At 38.3% G+C, this 17,599-nt stretch overlaps 1 protein-coding gene across 1 annotated transcript in view; it reads right to left on the reverse strand.

The window, feature by feature from the left end:
• Window positions 1–17,599, reverse strand: part of GNAI3 (G protein subunit alpha i3) — a 49,946-nt gene continuing 32,347 nt past the window's right edge. The window contains exons 4-9 of the mRNA XM_047785100.1: window positions 16,867–17,024; window positions 14,232–14,360; window positions 10,869–10,998; window positions 10,362–10,515; window positions 4,127–4,339; window positions 1–4,036 (exon numbers count right to left, since the gene is read on the reverse strand). Of these exons, the coding sequence (XP_047641056.1) occupies window positions 4,149–4,339; window positions 10,362–10,515; window positions 10,869–10,998; window positions 14,232–14,360; window positions 16,867–17,024 (762 nt within the window). The 3' untranslated portion in view covers window positions 1–4,036; window positions 4,127–4,148. The remainder of the gene's footprint in view (window positions 4,037–4,126; window positions 4,340–10,361; window positions 10,516–10,868; window positions 10,999–14,231; window positions 14,361–16,866; window positions 17,025–17,599) is intronic.

A 17,599-nucleotide genomic window follows, 5' to 3' on the forward strand; every position in this document is an offset into this window, starting at 1 on the left:
TTTCCAGGAAGTGGCTCAGACACTTTATTGAGTGGAGTTTTGCCAGAGAATTTGCATATGTTAATCTTGTACCTTGGGTAGCTATTGCTGCATAATATTCCACATTATCTCTTATTCCTGAGAAGACCTGGGTAAAGCCAGGTGTAAGCCTGACATGGTATCAGAAAAAAACTGTCCTGCCCTGATTTGTTCTGAAATATGTTCTCATATTTCATAACTCATAAAAGGTTATGAGAAAATTGGGGGGTGGGAGTGGAGGTTTAAAACCTAAACAAAGGTAAAGAAACGATACTGACCATCCTGGAAGTCAGTTCTCCAGTAGGCCTCACCTATATCTTTTACTTCGTGTTAGTTGACAGCAAGAGCAACTTTCAATTTCAAGCATCTAAGCACCCCGTTTTTTTCTTGTGCTTGGATGGCCATAAAGTTATATAGAGATCTGTGGCTGGTCCAGGTCAGGTATCTGATTTGTACTATGAAACAGAAATTTTGTTCTTTTGTTGTTTGCTTGCTATTTTTGACCAAGCCCAAGGGATGTGGAAGTTCCCGGGCCAGGGATCAAACCCAAGCCAAAGGAGTGACCTAACACAGCAGTGACAACACTAGATCTTTAACCTACTGAGCCACCAGTGTTTCTGAGATTGTTCTTAAAGATTTTCCCAGGAATACAGTGAAAGGAATTAATACTATTTTAGGTTTATATAAATGAGTAGAGGACTGTTGTTTTTTGAATATCTGGAAGGGGGAAAAAAAAATCAATCAGAGGCAGGTATTTAATTGGATGAGAGACTAACTTTACCTTATATGTAACTGCCAATGCAGCAAGGAGCTCTGCAAACAGGAAACTCCAGAACTATGCTACGCAAATGGATAAATATATGTCACATCAGGTAAGCAATGTCTCAAGAAAGTCATAGCTACAAATCAGAGAATACTGGCCAGGATATAAGAATATAAGGTGGACAAATACATTAGAAGAACCAGCAGTTATTTTTAAATACTCCAAAATGTGCATATAATAAAACACAAATAGAATACGTAAGAGAATAAAAAGATATACAAGGCAAGAAAACAGTTTCTGAAAATTTGGTCCATCTATTCTTAGAATGCAGCACCTTGTGAAAAATAACAATCCATCAGTATGATACACTGAACTAGAGGTATAGAAGTCAAACTATCCAAGATGAAAATGACATATCAAGATCCACTCATGAATTAACTGTAAAAGTTCTTGGAATCCTCATGCCAAGAGGTGAAATCTGTTGCAAGGCTGAAATTATAAGGTTAGGGAAGACTGGCCATGAAGGAGCAGAATATCTCCTCTTTACAGAGAGCGTAATGGATGGCAATTCTACAGCCCAGGATTTAAACAGGTAGAGAAGATGTGACTGTCAAAAAAATAAAGCTATTGTTATAGTCCTTCCTGCTAGGATCTATTAACCGTTCTTTATTTGTTAAATTTTTTTAGATGTGTTGATTTCTCAGATGGTCCAAAGCCTGGCCGCCTGAATTTTGAAACATGATCCATCACAATCTCCAGTATTTTCCACCAAAAAGACACAAGGCAACTTTTCATTTCTTTGATTACAAATATCAATCCTTTTTCTCCAGGCTGGTAGATATGATGTTTCACCCCCACATTCTGGCCCTGCTGATAAGAAAAGATCTTTTATTTCAATACACAATAGCGATCTGTATGGCTGAGGATCAAAATCACCGTTCTAAAATTACAGAATGCCAGCCCACCAACCAAGAGTCTATCTCTGAGACAGATCTAGGTGATTTTTGACTTAAGGCATATTTGAAAACCACTGACTGAAACTGTGTCCCTATGTCCTCAAGTATTGTGCATTGAGATAAATTATTTGGGATGGTGGGGTAAGAGGTGATCTTCACATAAACATAATGACAAATGTAAATGGTGTAGAGGAGAACTACTATTTTTCATTAACAGAAGGGCTAAAAAAATAACATATCAGGCAGACGTATCCAAACTAAAATGCAAAATGCATTTCAAAGTAAAATTAAATTTCGGGATTATCTCTTATTTTGGGTTATCAACAGTACCATCCCATTAGCCTGGACTATAGAAAGACTACAGTTAAAACAACACTCCAGCAGTTCTCATTTTCCCAGATGATCCTGTATTAGAGAATATACTAAGGAAAACATATTCAAAATGAACAAGTATCAACCCTATTTACATTGTGGACATAAGTCAGTTACCGAATGAAGCTGATCATTTTCCTTCTTTCAGTTTTTTTTTTAGACAATACCATCTGCAGAGTTATACTTTTCCCAAAAAAGAAAGAAAGAAAAGAAAAGAAAAAAGAAAACTACCAATAAAGGCACTGAAGTGCTGTGGCTAACTTTCTGATTTGATGACCACCAACCTTAAAAAAAAAAAGAGTGAAAGGTCACATCAAAAGATGAAATAGAATCCAATCCAAAAAGACTGGACCCCAAAAGGCACTGCTCAAACTATTGATTTGGAATGCTCAAAATGCATTCTCTTCATTTGCCTTCCCCCAGTGGACCACTCAACACTTAAAGACATTTGCTGTACATTGTACACAAACGGCCTGCAGGCTGAGGTGAACAGAGCTCTCCGCACAACCAAAATGTAAACTTTGAAAATGGGTTTTGACTGCATACCACTTACATGGATATGACATGGCCCTCAGTCAGGCCAAGACTCAACAATACTATTACACCAAAAGACTAGGACCTTCAGGGAACCCTCCTACCTAAACCCATTCTCAGACAAAAGCCAAAGCACACTCAGCCGGGGCAAAAAACAGAAGAAGATATTTCCGAAAAGGACTAGTTACAAACAGGAACAAACCTGGACTCTTTACTCACCATTTTAATACTGCTGCCAACTATAACAGATTAAAATCTGTACACACAACACAATGGGGAAAAGTCCTAAAATCAATGGTTTCAGCAAAGGAAGGTACTGACTAAGGATTACTACAATTAACATTGCTACAACAAAAACAGTGGCAAACAGGGATTTGGCACCACATTTGCAAAGTAAAAGCATGCACTATTAATACACTTTAGATGTTTCTCAACAGAAAAAGGCCATGGTAGATGGAAAACAGGGGGCATCTCTTACAGAACTCCCTATGACTGAGACAAACAAGCAAGAATCAAAGTGGCCAATTTAGCAGATATGTAGCAGCAAAGTCACTGGTTCTGTTTGGAATTTAGCAATTTGCATTTCTAATTGGCAGCTGCCCTTGGTATGTCTGTATCCAAGAAGCTGACTTTATCATACTATATCAGCATTTATCTCGTAATTTGGTAATCAGCATAAACCATGTTAACCTTCAACCATAAGCTTAAAAAAAAAGAGAGAGCTAGAATCTTATTACAGAGCTTTTCAATGTAATTACCATTTAGAAACCATAATGGTACTCTGAAAAGGACAGTAACATTAATTGCATCCAAAAAGCTATAATTACAGTCCCAATAACTACAAAGAATTAAAGAATTATGCAAATATTATATTCTGATCATACTGAGAGTTAAAAACAAAGAGTTCCTACTAAGAAGAGTATTTTCAAGATGATCTTGTCACATCGTGTGCATAGTTAAGATTGTTTGTGTTTTAATAAAGATTCTTTTGCAAAGAACTAAAATTTAGTGAAGTTATTCTTCCTTTGATGGAAAAACAAAAACAAAACAAAAACACCTAAAACACTGAACTACTGATGGTTTGTCAAGAAGAAAAAAGAGTACGCTACATATTGAAGTTCTAGAATGCAGCACCTCAACTTCATATCTGCCCTAAACATGAGACTGTGAACTCCAAGTGATGTCTTGATGATCAAATCATACTTTACAGTTATTTCGATTCCAATATCTGACTTTAGCATCTGTGTCAATTAAGAGTTCCTTAATACAAAAGATTGTGCTAAAGAGTGCTAAGATTCTGCATGCCGCTGCCATTCCCTGGTCCCGTTCATGCTTGCAACTGCCCAATGAGACAGCAAAAGAAGTCTGGTCTCGAAACTCCACACCGTAATAACTAGAAAAGAAAAACACTGGTAATCAGATAAAGTTTACAAAGTCAACAGACATCATTACAGCACTATAAATAAATTATTCAAAGTTTTACCTTTTATTAACATCCACCCTCTTCAATAGAGTCCACATTCTTTTAAGTTGTTTTTAATGATGACATCTGTAACAGCATCAAAAACAAACTGCACGTTCTTGGTGTCTGTGGCACAGGTGAAGTGGGTATAGATCTCCTTGGTATCTTTTCTTCTGTTCAGATCTTCAAACTGGCACTGAATGTAAGCAGCTGCTTCTTCATATGTATTGGAACCTGAAGCAGACACCCAATACTCTCAGTTCAAATTATAAAGTTTCCCTTTCCCTTTCATTTAGATTTTTCAGCTAAAAAAATCTAGACAGTATAAAAGGAAACTAGGAAGTAGAAGGATGTACTTCTAGAAGAACAGTTGTTTAAAAGGTAAGAGAGTTTGTGTTCATTGGAGTGATGTTGAAATAAACCATTCAAAGGGGTAAGTGAGGCTTCTTTTCAAAATCATTTCAGTTTTCACGCAGTTTAGCCTCAGAGCCTAATGGCAATAATTTAAATAAGCAAAGGTAAACTAGTTGATGCAAAAGGGAGAGGGGTCTAAATTGCACACTTTTAAATGGTGAATTTTATTATATGTGAACTATATCTCAATAAATCTGTTTTTTCAAAAAGGGGGAACTACAAAGTAAACCCTACTTAAATGACATCTGTAATTAACAATCTTTTTTTCTGGTCACACCCATGCCATGAGGAAGTTCTCAGAAACCCATGCCACAGCAGTAACCTGAGCCACAGCAGTGACAACACTGAGTTCTTAACAGCTAGGCCACTGGGAACGCCAATCCTCCTTTAGATTCTTGATTCCTTTTTTTCCCATCTGCTTACAAATCTTGTTCCGTCGATTATTTCTACTTTTTTTTTATTTTTTAATTGAAATATAGGGAGTTCCCGCTGTGGCTCAGCAGTAGTGAATCTGCCTAGTATCCATGAAGATTCAGGTTTGATCCCTAGCCTGGCTCAGTGGGTTAAGAATCCGGTGTTGCTGTGAGCTGTGGCACAGGTATCAGACAATACTTGGATCTGGCATGGCTGTGGCATAGGCTGGCAGGTGGAGCTCCAATTCGACCCTTAGCCTGGGAACTTCCATATGCCATGGGTGTGGCTCTAATAAAAAAATAAAAAATAAAAAAGTAAAACTGAAGTATAGCTAATTTACAGTGTTGTGTTACTTTCAAATGTAAAGTGGTTCAGTTACATATAAACACACATATCTATCTATCTATATATTCTTTTTCAGATTCTTTTCCATTATAGGTTATTACAAGATAATAAGGATTTCTCTTTTGCAGTTCAGCAGTAACAAACCCAACTATTCATGAGCACTTGGGTTGGATCCCTGGCCTCACTCAGTCGGTTGCGGATCCGGCATTGCCATGAGCTGTGGTTTTGGTCACAGACATGGCTCAGATCCCATGTTGCTATAGCTGTGGCAGCTGCAGCTCCGATTAGACCCCCAGCCTGGGAACTTACAAATGTCGCAGGTGCGACCCTAAAAAGAAAAAATAAGATAATGAATATAGTTCCCCGTGCTGTATCAGCATACAGCATATAGTAGGTTCTTGTGTTTATCTGTTTCATATATAGTAGTGTGTATATGTTGATCCCAAACTCCTACTTTATGCCCCCCTCAAATCCCCTTTGGTAACCATAAGTTTGTTATCTATGCCTGTGAATCTGTTTCTGTTTTGTAAATAAGTTCATTTCTATCTTTTTTTTTTTTCAGATTCCACATATAAGTGACAGCACATGACATTTGTCTTTCTGACTTACTTTACTCGGTATGATAATCTCTAGGTCCATCCATGTTGCTGCAATTGGCATTATTTCATTCTTTTTTATGGCTGAGTAATGGTCCATTTTGTGTGCGGGGGGTTCGCACATTTTTCTAATAATTAGCATGTTGAGCATGTTTTCGTGTGCCTGTTGGCCATGTGGATGTTTTCTTTGGAGAAATGTCTACTTAGGTGTTCTGTCCATCTTTTGATGGGTTGTGTTGTTTTTTGATATTAAGCTATATGAGCTATTTATATATTTTGGAAATTAATCCCTTGTAGCATCGTTTGTAAGTATTTTGTATCGTTTGTAATCCCAGCCCACAGGTTGTCTTTTCATTTTGTTTATGGTTTCCACTGCTGCACAAACGCTTTTAAGCAGGAGTTCCCATCATGGCTCAGCAGTAACAAACCCAACTAGTATCCATGAGGACACAGGTTCAATCCCTGGTTTCGGTCAGTGAGTTAAAGACCTGGTGTTGCTGTGAGCCGTGGTGCAGATCGCAGACACAGGTCGGATCTGGCATCACTGTCTGTGGTGTAGGCTGGCAGCTACAGCTCTGATTTGACACCCAGCCTGGGAACTTCCATATGCTGTGGGCGCAGCCCTAAAAATACCAAGAAAAAGAAAAGGATTTAAGCTTAATTAGGTCTCATTTCTATTACTCTAGGAGATAGACCCCCCCCCAAAATTGCTGTGACTTACGTCAAAGAGTGTTCTATGTTTCCCTCTAAAATGTTTATGGTATCCAGTCTTACATTTAGATCTTTAATCCATTTTGATTTTATTTTTGTATATGATGTTAGAGTAGGTTTTAATTTCATTCTTATATACGTAGCTGTCCAGTTTGCCCAGCATCAATTATTGAAAAGACTATCTATTCTGCATTGTATAGCCTTGCCTCTTTTGATTAATTGACCATAGGTGTGTGGGTTTATTTCTGGGTTTTCTATCCTGTTCCATTGATCTGTATGTCTGGTTTTGCACAGTGCCATACTGTTTTTTGGGTTTTTTTTTTTTTGTCTTTTTGCCATTTTCTTGGGCCACTCTCATGGCACATGGAGGTTCCCAGGCTAGGGGCTGAATGAGAGCTGTAGCTGCCGGCCTACGCCAGAGCCACAGCAACAAGGGATCCGAGGCACGTCTGCGACCTACACCACAGCTCATGGCAATGCCGGATCCTTAACTCACTGAGCAAGGCCAGGGATTGAACCCGAAACCTCATGGTTCCTAGTCGGATTCATTAACCACTGTGCCACAATGGGAACTCCAGTGCCATACTGTTTTGATGACTGTAGCTTTGTAGTATAGTCTGAAGGCAGGGAGCCTGATCCCTCTACCTCTGTTTTCTTTCTCAGAATTGCTTTGGCTATTTTGTGTCATCTGTGTTTCCATACAAATTTTATAATATTTTTGGTTCTAATTCTCTGAAAAATGCCATTGGTAATTGGATAGGGATTACACTGAATCTGTAGACTGCCTTGTAGTATGGACATTTTGCCAATATTCATTCTTCCAATCCAAGAACATGGTATATTTTTCTACCTATTTGTGTCATTTTCAATTTCTTTCATTAGCATCTTCTAGTTTTCTGAGTACAGGTCTTTTGCCTCCTTAAGTCAGGTTTATTCCTAGGTATTTTATTTTTTGATGCAATGATAAATGGGCTTATTTCATTATCTTTCTGATATTTTGTTGTTAGTGTATATAAACAAAACAGATTTCTGTATATTAAGTTTGTATCCAGCAACTTTACTGAAATCATTGATGAGCTCTAATGGTTTTCTGGTATAACTTCTCATCTGCTTTAGGATCTTACCTCTAATCCTATAAACATCTCTCCTTCCTTTGTAATCTAAGCTGCTCAAGAGTAGGCTAAACTTGTCTTTTTCACTTAGCACTCAACTCAGTGGTCCTGACTCACTGTTAATGCTCACTGTTAACAGTCAATGATCTCCTGGATGCTATCTCCAGAGGCCATTTTCAAAAGGTATTCACTGTACTCATTTGCACATGACATTTTTAAGCACTCCACTTTTTAAACTCTCCTCTAGTTCTTGATACTTTGCCTTTCCATATTCTTCTCTATCTTCTCTTTGCATCCTACACAAATCTTTCTCTCCTGCCAACAGAGGCTGGTATTCCCTCTCATTCTAGTCTCTTCTCTCCTCATTCTATCATCATCTAGGCCATCTCATCTAATTCCATATTGTATTTACACATGGTCCCAAATCAATATCTGTTATTAACCTGTAGCCTTGCCCCAAGCTGCAAAGCCACATAAACAATTACTTATTAGATATCTACACTGGGATGTTCAACAGATACTTCAAAACTAACATTCCTAAATATGAATTCAGACCACAGTAACAGAACCCAATCAAGACAAAATTCTGAGAGTACCTCTGACTCTTTCCACTTCCTCAGCCTAGATACACTCTTATTATACAAAGCATTTACAGTGTCTGCTCAGCTAAAAAGAGTACCCCTTTCCTAGAAATAATAAACTCTGATCTAAAGGTCATAGTGGTACAGCCCTGGCACTCATGTTTGTGTCCTCAACCTTAGATTGAGCTAAGGGTTTTTGCCTGACTTAACCTTAGGAACATGAACCTCGGGCCAACCAATCTTGGCCTTTTAAATGGAGGAGACATAGAAATTGTGGCAGGACCATCTTTTGTCACATTAACTGAGTAGCAGAGAAAGTTGATAAGGAGAGAGAACAGAGAAGACACAGACAGGAGAGAAAAGATGTGGAAAAAAGTGTTTCCAGGGTTTTTGACAGCGATTTTCTAATTCTTATGGAATTCTTAAGAATTGACGGCATTCTCGTCTCTGACATCAATGATATATCACTGTACTTCCACCAAAAGTTTTTTTGTAGAGTCCCTGCTGTGGCACAAGAAGATTGGCAGCATCTCTTGAGTGCTGGGTTGCAGGTTCGAGCCCAGGCCTGGCACAGCGGGTTAAGGATCTGGCATTGCTGTAGCTGTGGTATAGGTCACAACTGCAGCTCAGATCTGATCCCCACCCCAGGAATTTCATATGCCAGGGCAGCCAAAAAAGAAAAAAGTTAAGTTTCTTTTGCATCATGAGAGTCCTTACTAATTCAGCTCCCCTACTATCTGTTTTTATTGCCATCAATTGCATAATCTTTCTAAAGGACAGTTTCTACTACATCACGTACCCCCAATGAAAATCCTTCAATAGCTCCCCACTGTCTCAGCATGGGATCTAATGCCATCCACGAGCATCCCTGCCCATTTCTTCAGTCACTCCTCCTCACCACTTTAAGCTCCTGCAATACTGAACTCCTCCTAGGTTCTAGAGCAAATCTTTTTTTTTTTTACTTTCTGTGGCCACCCCTGCAGCATATGGAAGTTCCCGGGCTAGAGGTTGAAACCAAGCTGCAGCTGTGGCCTATGCCACAGCCATGGCAACACTGGATCCAAGCTGCCATCTACAACCTATGCCACAGCTTGAAGCAACACCAGATCCTTAACCCACTAAGCAAGGTCAGGGATCAAACTCACATCCTCACAGAGAAAATGCTGGGTCCTTAACCAGGTGAGCCACAACGGGAACTCCATCAAGTCTTTTTATTTTCCTATTTAGGGCCATACCCTAAATAGGAAAAAAAATTTTTTTTTTACTTTCTTTTTTTTACTTTCTGTAGCCACCTCTGCAGTATATGGAAATTCCCAGGCTAGGGGTCAAATCAGAGCTACAGCTGCTAGCCTACACCACAGCCACAGCAACGCCAGATCCAAGCCACATCTACGACCTACACCACAGCTCACGGCAACACCAGATCCTTAACCCACTGTGCGAGGCCAGGGATCTAACCCACATCCTCATGGATCCTAGCTGGGTTTGCTAACCCCTGAGCCATGAAGGAAACTCCCCATCAAGTCATTTTTAACTCTATACATTCATATATGCTATTCCCTCTTCCTAAAATGTTTTTATTCCCCCATCAGCCTGATGATTTCTAGTTCATCTTTTTGCTATCTCACTCCAAGTGTCATTTCCTTTAGAAAAAGACTACACTGATCCCACTAATGTAATCACTTCTGCTTTTCTATTAATGACCATTTTACACTAAAATGAAATTCTTTGTCTCCCTCTTTCTACAACTCATGTCAGTTTCTTGAGTGTAATAACTGCACCTTACCCTTATATTTTGTGAATATGTTTACACCAAATTTTGATTTTTATCTTTCTCTATTTGCCTCAAAAAATGAAGAGGACTGAAATTAAAAATAAACATGATTAACTCAATTATGTCTGGAATAGCACTTTAGACCAAAGGGGTCTTAATCACATGCTTAACGTTAATACTACTCATCCCTCTCCATAAGAAGATACATACATTGTTCAAAACAAAAGACAACTGTAGGAAGGTCACTAAAGTATTGATCTAAGATGTGTCAGTGAGATTACTCCAACAAAATTTTTCATGATCCCTTACCTGTGTATTCTGGATAACAGATAGTTAATGGACTCCTCTTTATTTTCTCCTCAAAAAGATCTTTCTTGTTGAGGAACAGAATGATGGAAGTGTCTGTAAACCATTTATTGTTACAAATGCTGTCAAACAGTTTCATGCTTTCATGCATTCGGTTCTGAAAAAGAAACAAAGGATGATAGGTCAGTAGCAAAAAATAAAAGTGGATTAACTCTTCATGAAAAAACAGACCAGCAAGTCTGGGAAATCATGGACACAAATCAGACAACGACAACACAAAAGCTAAGTCAGTCCTCATTTTTCTAATTCTTGGAGGTTTAGAGGTAGCTAACAAGAGGACTTACTCCTGCCTATATACTCAACATGTTGTCTTATCAGTGAAGGGTTAAAAGGGCATGGATCAGTATTTGGAAAATCTAATCTCACTGACATAGAGAAAATTTAAAGACATTAAATTTTTGTCCTGTCTGCATTAGACAGGCCTTTTATTTACCAGAAGCTACAACATACCATCTCCTCATCCTCAGCCAGTACAAGGTCATAATCACTGAGGGCCACACAGAAGATAATTGCTGTAACTCCTTCAAAACAGTGAATCCACTTCTTTCGTTCTGATCTTTGGCCACCTACATCAAACATCCTGAGTAAAGGGAAAAAAGCACAATTTCAGCAAAGGTCACACACATCTCCCTAAACTGAAATAGTTACGGAACTTCTCACTACTGAATATTCAAAACTCCATTTATAATAAAAAGACAAAGAAAGCAGATAAAATGTAGTCAAAATCATTATCTGTGATTAAATGTAAAAGAGAACAATATGAGAATATAAAATTTAGGAATAATAAAAATTCTCATTTTAGGGAGTTCCCTTGTGGCTCAGCAGGTTAAGGATCCACCATTGTCACTGTTGTGGCTCAGGTCCCTGCTGCAGCACAGGTTCAATCCCTGACCTGGGAACTTCCACAAGTCACAGGTGCAACCCAAATGAAAAAAAAAAAAAAAATTCTCATTTTAGATAAACAGTTGAGCTTCCTCATTACCAAAAACTTATATCATACATACCAAAAGTCAGTAGAGTAAGCACTGAAATGGATTAATGAAAGGAGGGAAAAAAGACCAGAAAAATAAAGAGATGAATGATAAAACTCGAGGTAGTAACCATAATAACTACTGTTTGAGTGTTTACTGGTGCCAGACACTATCCTAAACATCCTGAAGTACATTAACTCATTTAACCCTCATAACACTCCGGTTAGTACTGTTATTATCCCAGATGAAGACACTGAGGCACAGAGATGTTAAATAATTTACCTAAGGGCACACTACTAACAAATGGGGACTGGAACTCTAACTCCAGTAACCAACTCTTACCCATCACACCACTCTGCCTTTCAAAATGGTTTATCTCTCTAATAAAAAAAAAAAGAACAATGAAAAAATATAAATTCCCCAACTTGCTTTCTGCTTCCAGATTTAAAAGTTTGTTTTCCTTTTTTTTTTTAAATTGAGATATAATTGAAATACATTTTTCTTACTTTAAGGAAAACATTTTAGAGATTATGGAAAAAAGTAAATTATATTTTAGGATAAGACTCTAAGAACCTAATATCTAAACCCAAAACTTAAACCGTATTTTCTAACTCCAAGTTTTATTTTAACCTAATCAATAACAACAAAGCTTCAATTGTTCACGCACTTCCACTCGAGGTTAGTGTTAGTCCACTATTCCCTTCAGGGTGGGGGGCGCTTACTTGCTATTAGGAATCAGCTGCTGAACTTCTGTCAGCAGTGTCCTCATCTACCATCTAGAGTAAGAGGAGGACCTACACTGCTTTGTCTTTTAACTAGTACTAGGAGGTATGCATACAAATGATTAGCTACTCTTAAGACATATGTTTGATGACAATCATAAAATGTTTTAAGTGTAAACTCTGCCAAGCTGGTTCATTGTACCAGATCTATAGTGACTAGGAGTCTATTGCCAGAGAATTTTCTTCTTAGAGAGTGAGAGAAATAAGACACGGTTGATTAATTTCTCAATGTATGTTTGAAAAAGAATAGTCATCTCATCTCTCCATGACCCAACTTTTTCTTTTGGCTGATCTTACGCAGTTCTTTTCAACCTTTAGTCCTGACACCCGGAATGAGGCACTCATAAACTGGCTCTAATACAAGGTCATACCATATATAGGTTTTAGGAAAGCTAAGATTATATATTTCGCCATGGATCTTTCAAGGGGAGACACATACTGTACACCATTAATTTCATTTTGCTTCTCCATTTTTTTCTATAAAGTCCATAAAACTGAACCCTGTGAAGTTCCCAAGGTGGGCTTTCCACACATATTAACATTTACAGTATCATTCACTAACAGATCAACATTTTATAAACATTACCTCATAACTGAGAGGCAAGTAAGCAATTACACAATGCCTTGCATATAGGAGATGCTCAATAAATGTTTGAATAAATGGATAGTGGTTTTGCCTAGAGAGAAGAGGAAAAGGAAGAAATGATAGTACTTCATAACAGATATCTATATGCCAGCAATAAAGTGGGTGCAGCACCTTAATTAGATCTGGCTATTTACCCTGACATAAAAAGACCAACAGGATTTACCTACCTAAAGATCAATCTATGACATCAACAAAAAAGTTTCCCACACTAAATAAATAAAAGTCACAACATATAATTATAAATGGATTACTAACCTTATAGCACACAAAGAGGTATCTCATTCTTTCAGTTTCTTGGGTGATGATTTATGGAGCCTTTGCTACTTTTATTAAATAAATTCATCAGTATAAGTGGTTCCTCTATTCTAAAAATATTCAGCTGAACTGCTATTTTCCTGTATCAATTTTCAAATCTGTTTTGGTGTATTAAGATTTTAAGACCTCAACTAGTATTTAATAATACCTAAAGTCTGTGTGAATTTTGCAAATCCCATGAAGCAATTTTTTTTCAAGAGAAAATAGAGAATCTGAGCTAGAAGTTACATTTGCATGCAACAGTGCTGAATATCACATTCTACATACAAGCATAATGAAGCAGCTAAAAAGGACATCATACACTGAAGGGGAAAAGTTTACTCCTAACCTCAAAGGTCACAAAAGCAGAAGACAGGAACCATAAAGACAGTTCTATTATTTACATAAGACTGTTGACGCAGAGACAAGCTGAAGCTAGAATTACTAATGCTGATGAGAAAATCCACTGCATTAGAATACAAGAATTTTCTCTCTCTATAACAATAATTGTTTACATGTCATCATGCCTCTCTCCAAAATACCTCTAGCCCCAGATCAATATTCATTCTGCACTGTATTAGGAAGCTGGTTGTGCATAATACTTACTGTGTACAAACCAAAGGCCACGACAATATTAGCACCGTCCCATTAAACTTAAAGTGTGATCCAAGAAATGACTGACCCTGATGAAAAGCATTTCTACTTTAACATCAAAATGCCAGAACAAAGCCACATAATTAAACCAAAACACTGGTTTTCTATCTTTTTAGTATTGTTGTTACCCTTCTAAACAACAAACATTCAATACCTGTTTTGGTGATTCCAACAAAAAAGCAGCTGAAAAGAATAAAATTAAAAATAAAATAAATTGGTAACCATGTGATTACTTTTATTGACATGTAAGTTACAGTTTCATTTTGAATTTAAATTCCTGCAAATGGACAAAAATATTTGATGCTATTTAAAGAAAGAAGAAATGTTTACATTGACACTTACAATAGTCAAATACTGGCTGATGAACATAAGTTTCTAAATCAAGGAATACTGCCCAGAAAAACGTTACCCTGATGAAGAGACTAACTAGAGCAAAGATACATCTAGGAAGAGGCTAAGGACTTACTTGAAGTACAGGTCTTTGAAAGTGAAGTGTGTCTCCACAATGCCTGTGGTCTTCACTCTTGTCCGCAGGACATCTTGCTGAGTTGGAATGTAGTTGGTTTGGGATATTCTATCCAAATCATTTAGGTAACTAAATAAGTAAAATACAAATTTATTTTACTTAGTAAAGCCAACCATACACACAGCAAGTCCATAGACTAAACTCATTCCTTGCCAAAAGTGAATTCTGAATCTGTCACTAAAGTGGCAGAACAAATCAGATCTTCAATATCATAGAAATAATGAGGAAAAAGTGAACCAAACATAGGACAATTAAAGTAGTTTTTATATACACTACAATAAAGTGGTTTTAATTTTACCAAAATTAAACTGTGAAAGCCAATTTAAAAAAACATGGAGGGGAGTTCCTGTCGTGGCACAGTGGTTAACGAATCCGACTAGGAACCATGAGGTTGCGGGTTCGGTCCCTGCCCTTGCTCAGTGGGTTAACGATCCGGCGTTGCCGGGAGCTGTGGTGTAGGTTGCAGACGCGGCTCAGATCCCGCGTTGCTGTGGCTCTGTCGTAGGCCGGTGGCTACAGCTCCGATTCAACCCCTAGCCTGGGAACCTCCATATGCCGCGGGAGCGGCCCAAGAAATAGCAACAACAACAACAACAAAAAGACAAAAAAGACCAAAAAAAAAAAACCATGGAAATGCTATTCTTATTAAAGATCCCTGAAATTTAATATTAAGTCAACTAGGCACAGCCTACTTATAAAACCCTAACCAAAACAAAAGCCTTCAGACATTTAAAGTTAATGGGTCATTCGTATGTTTAAACATTTGCTAGGACATTAGAAAATAGCTATCTGGATTACTAGAATTAAAAAGAACTAAGCTCAATAAGAATGAGTATCTCCTGTTTTCACTCATGAAAAAAAAAAAAAAAAAGCTGTAGGTTTAATTTGTTAAAAACCTATGCCAAAAACTAATTGTAAATACCTCCAAAGAAACTTCACTTGATCAGTAAAATAGTTTAAAAACTGCTTCAGGAGTTCCCGTCGTGGCGCAGTGGTTAACGAATCCGACTAGGAACCATGAGGTTGCGGGTTCGGTCCCTGCCCTTGCTCAGTGGGTTAACGATCCGGCGTTGCCGTGAGCTGTGGTGTAGGTTGCAGACGCGGCTCAGATCCCGCTCGGATCCCGCTCGGATCCCGCGTTGCTGTGGCTCTGGCATAGGCCGGTGGCTACAGCTCCGATTGGACCCCTAGCCTGGGAACCTCTATATGCCGCAGGAGCGGCCCAAGAAATAGCAAAAAAAAAAAAAAAAAAAAAAAAACTGCTTCAAAGCTAAATTAAATTTTTCACGATTTCAGGGTTCCTAAAGATTTTTTTTAAGAATAGGTGATACCATTATAAGTGAATCATTAATGATCTATAAAATTAAGAACCATCATTAATGTTAAGGAACTGATCAAGCTTAGATAAACAATTATAAAAAAAAAACCCTCTATAAATCATGTGTCTTCAGGTGTAGTTAGAAGATTCGGAGCTTACTGAATGCATGATGTAAAAAATTACAATCTAGCTTTGATTACTACTGGGAGGATTGTTTAAACTGTCAATATCTTCAACTAAAAAAATATTATTAAGAGATGGGCAAGAATCTTGAAATATTTCTAAAGACAAATTTTCATTTAAAGAATAAGCTAGAGGAGTTCCTGTCATGGCACAGCAGAAACGAATCTGACTAGGAACCATGAGGTTGTGGGTTCGATCCCAGGCCTCGCTCCGTGGGTTAAGGATTCAGTGTTGCCATGAGCTATGGTGTAGGTTGCCAACGTGGCTCAGATCCCACGTTGCTGTGGCTCTGGCATTGGCTGGCAGCTGTAGCTCCAATTCGACCCCTAACCTGGGAACATCCATATGCTGCAGGCGCAGCCCCAAAAAGACAAAAGACAAAAGGAAAGGAAAAAAACACACATTCTGAATATAGGTCTTAGAAATAAACATATTTTAAAAGTGCTCTACAAAATACATTTTAAAAAATGCACTTCGCTTCTTTAACAAAGAAGCAATATAGGACAGCATGTAATAGCTTAACAGAAAAGTATTAATTACAAATTCTCTAAAACTATGTAACACTCAAGATTTTGCATCAGCTTCATTCAAAGACTCAACATTCTCTTTCTACACAAAGTCTGCTACTGCAATCTGGTGAAAGATTTAGAAGTGGTGACTAGTACCATAGTGCAGTCCACCCATAGAGAGTTGTGCACCTAACAAATCACAATTTTAATTTCCCTTACTAGACGGCAATCAACAGAAAGCCCTTATGCAGATGGAACTGAGGTGGAAGAGATCCAGGACTCAGCTGCAATAGATTTCTCTCCTCTTTCACCTGCTTGCTATAAATGACCATAGAGCTACTTTCATGATGCCAAGTCTCCCATTTACATTCCAAGAGGAAATACTTTTCTCCAAGTCATACAAAATGACAGAGGGCTCTATAACATTAAACTGAAACAATATTTATAAAGGGATCCTATAGACTTCTAAGGGTTCCTTAAACATTTCCTTAAGAATGGGCACTGAACTTTCTCTAGCAACAACAAATTATTTCCTGTTTTAGTTTCACAGACAAAAATTACTTACTATGAAGCAGAATCATTGAGCTGATATTCCCTGGATCTGCTGAAGCAAGCTTGCACCCCACCATCTCGCCATAACCGTTTAATTACTCCTGCTAATTCCGGAGTCATAACCCCTTCTTCAGCACTGCCAGCCAAAACAAATAACTGCCGAGCATCGTCCTGAAGAAAGCAGTTAACAGAGACAGATGATTCTCCATTTCTTAAAGACTTGATAAGAGTCTCTTTAACACACACACACTCATCACATGCATGCATGCACATTCTTGCACGTGTGCGTGCACGCACACACACACACACACACACACACTATATGATACATTGTTCCTTGGGGTTTTTTTTGTCTTTTCTAGGGCCACTCCCACGGCTTATGGAGGTTCTCCAGGCTAGGGGTCTAATTGGAGCTGTAGCCACAGCAACGCCAGATCCAAGCCGCGTCTGCAACCTACACCACAGCTCATGGCAACGCTAGATCGTCGGCCCACCAAGCAAGGCCAGGGATCGAACCCATAACCTCATGGTTCCTAGTCGGATTCGTTAACCACCGCGCCACGACGGGAACTCCTGATACATTGTTTTAAAAGAGGTATTGAAGAGACCTTTCCTGGTAGCCAGTCTGAGAATTTACAATGAAGTGTGTCCCCCCTCTTACTCCACCACAGTTAGAGGTGCAGAGCTGAGCTCAGGAATGAATTCACTCCACTCCCACTTCTCCACCACCACCATCCCCTGAAAAG

Source organism: Phacochoerus africanus, chromosome 6 (assembly GCF_016906955.1).
Source record: "Phacochoerus africanus isolate WHEZ1 chromosome 6, ROS_Pafr_v1, whole genome shotgun sequence".
Taxonomy (NCBI): Eukaryota; Metazoa; Chordata; class Mammalia; order Artiodactyla; family Suidae; genus Phacochoerus; species Phacochoerus africanus.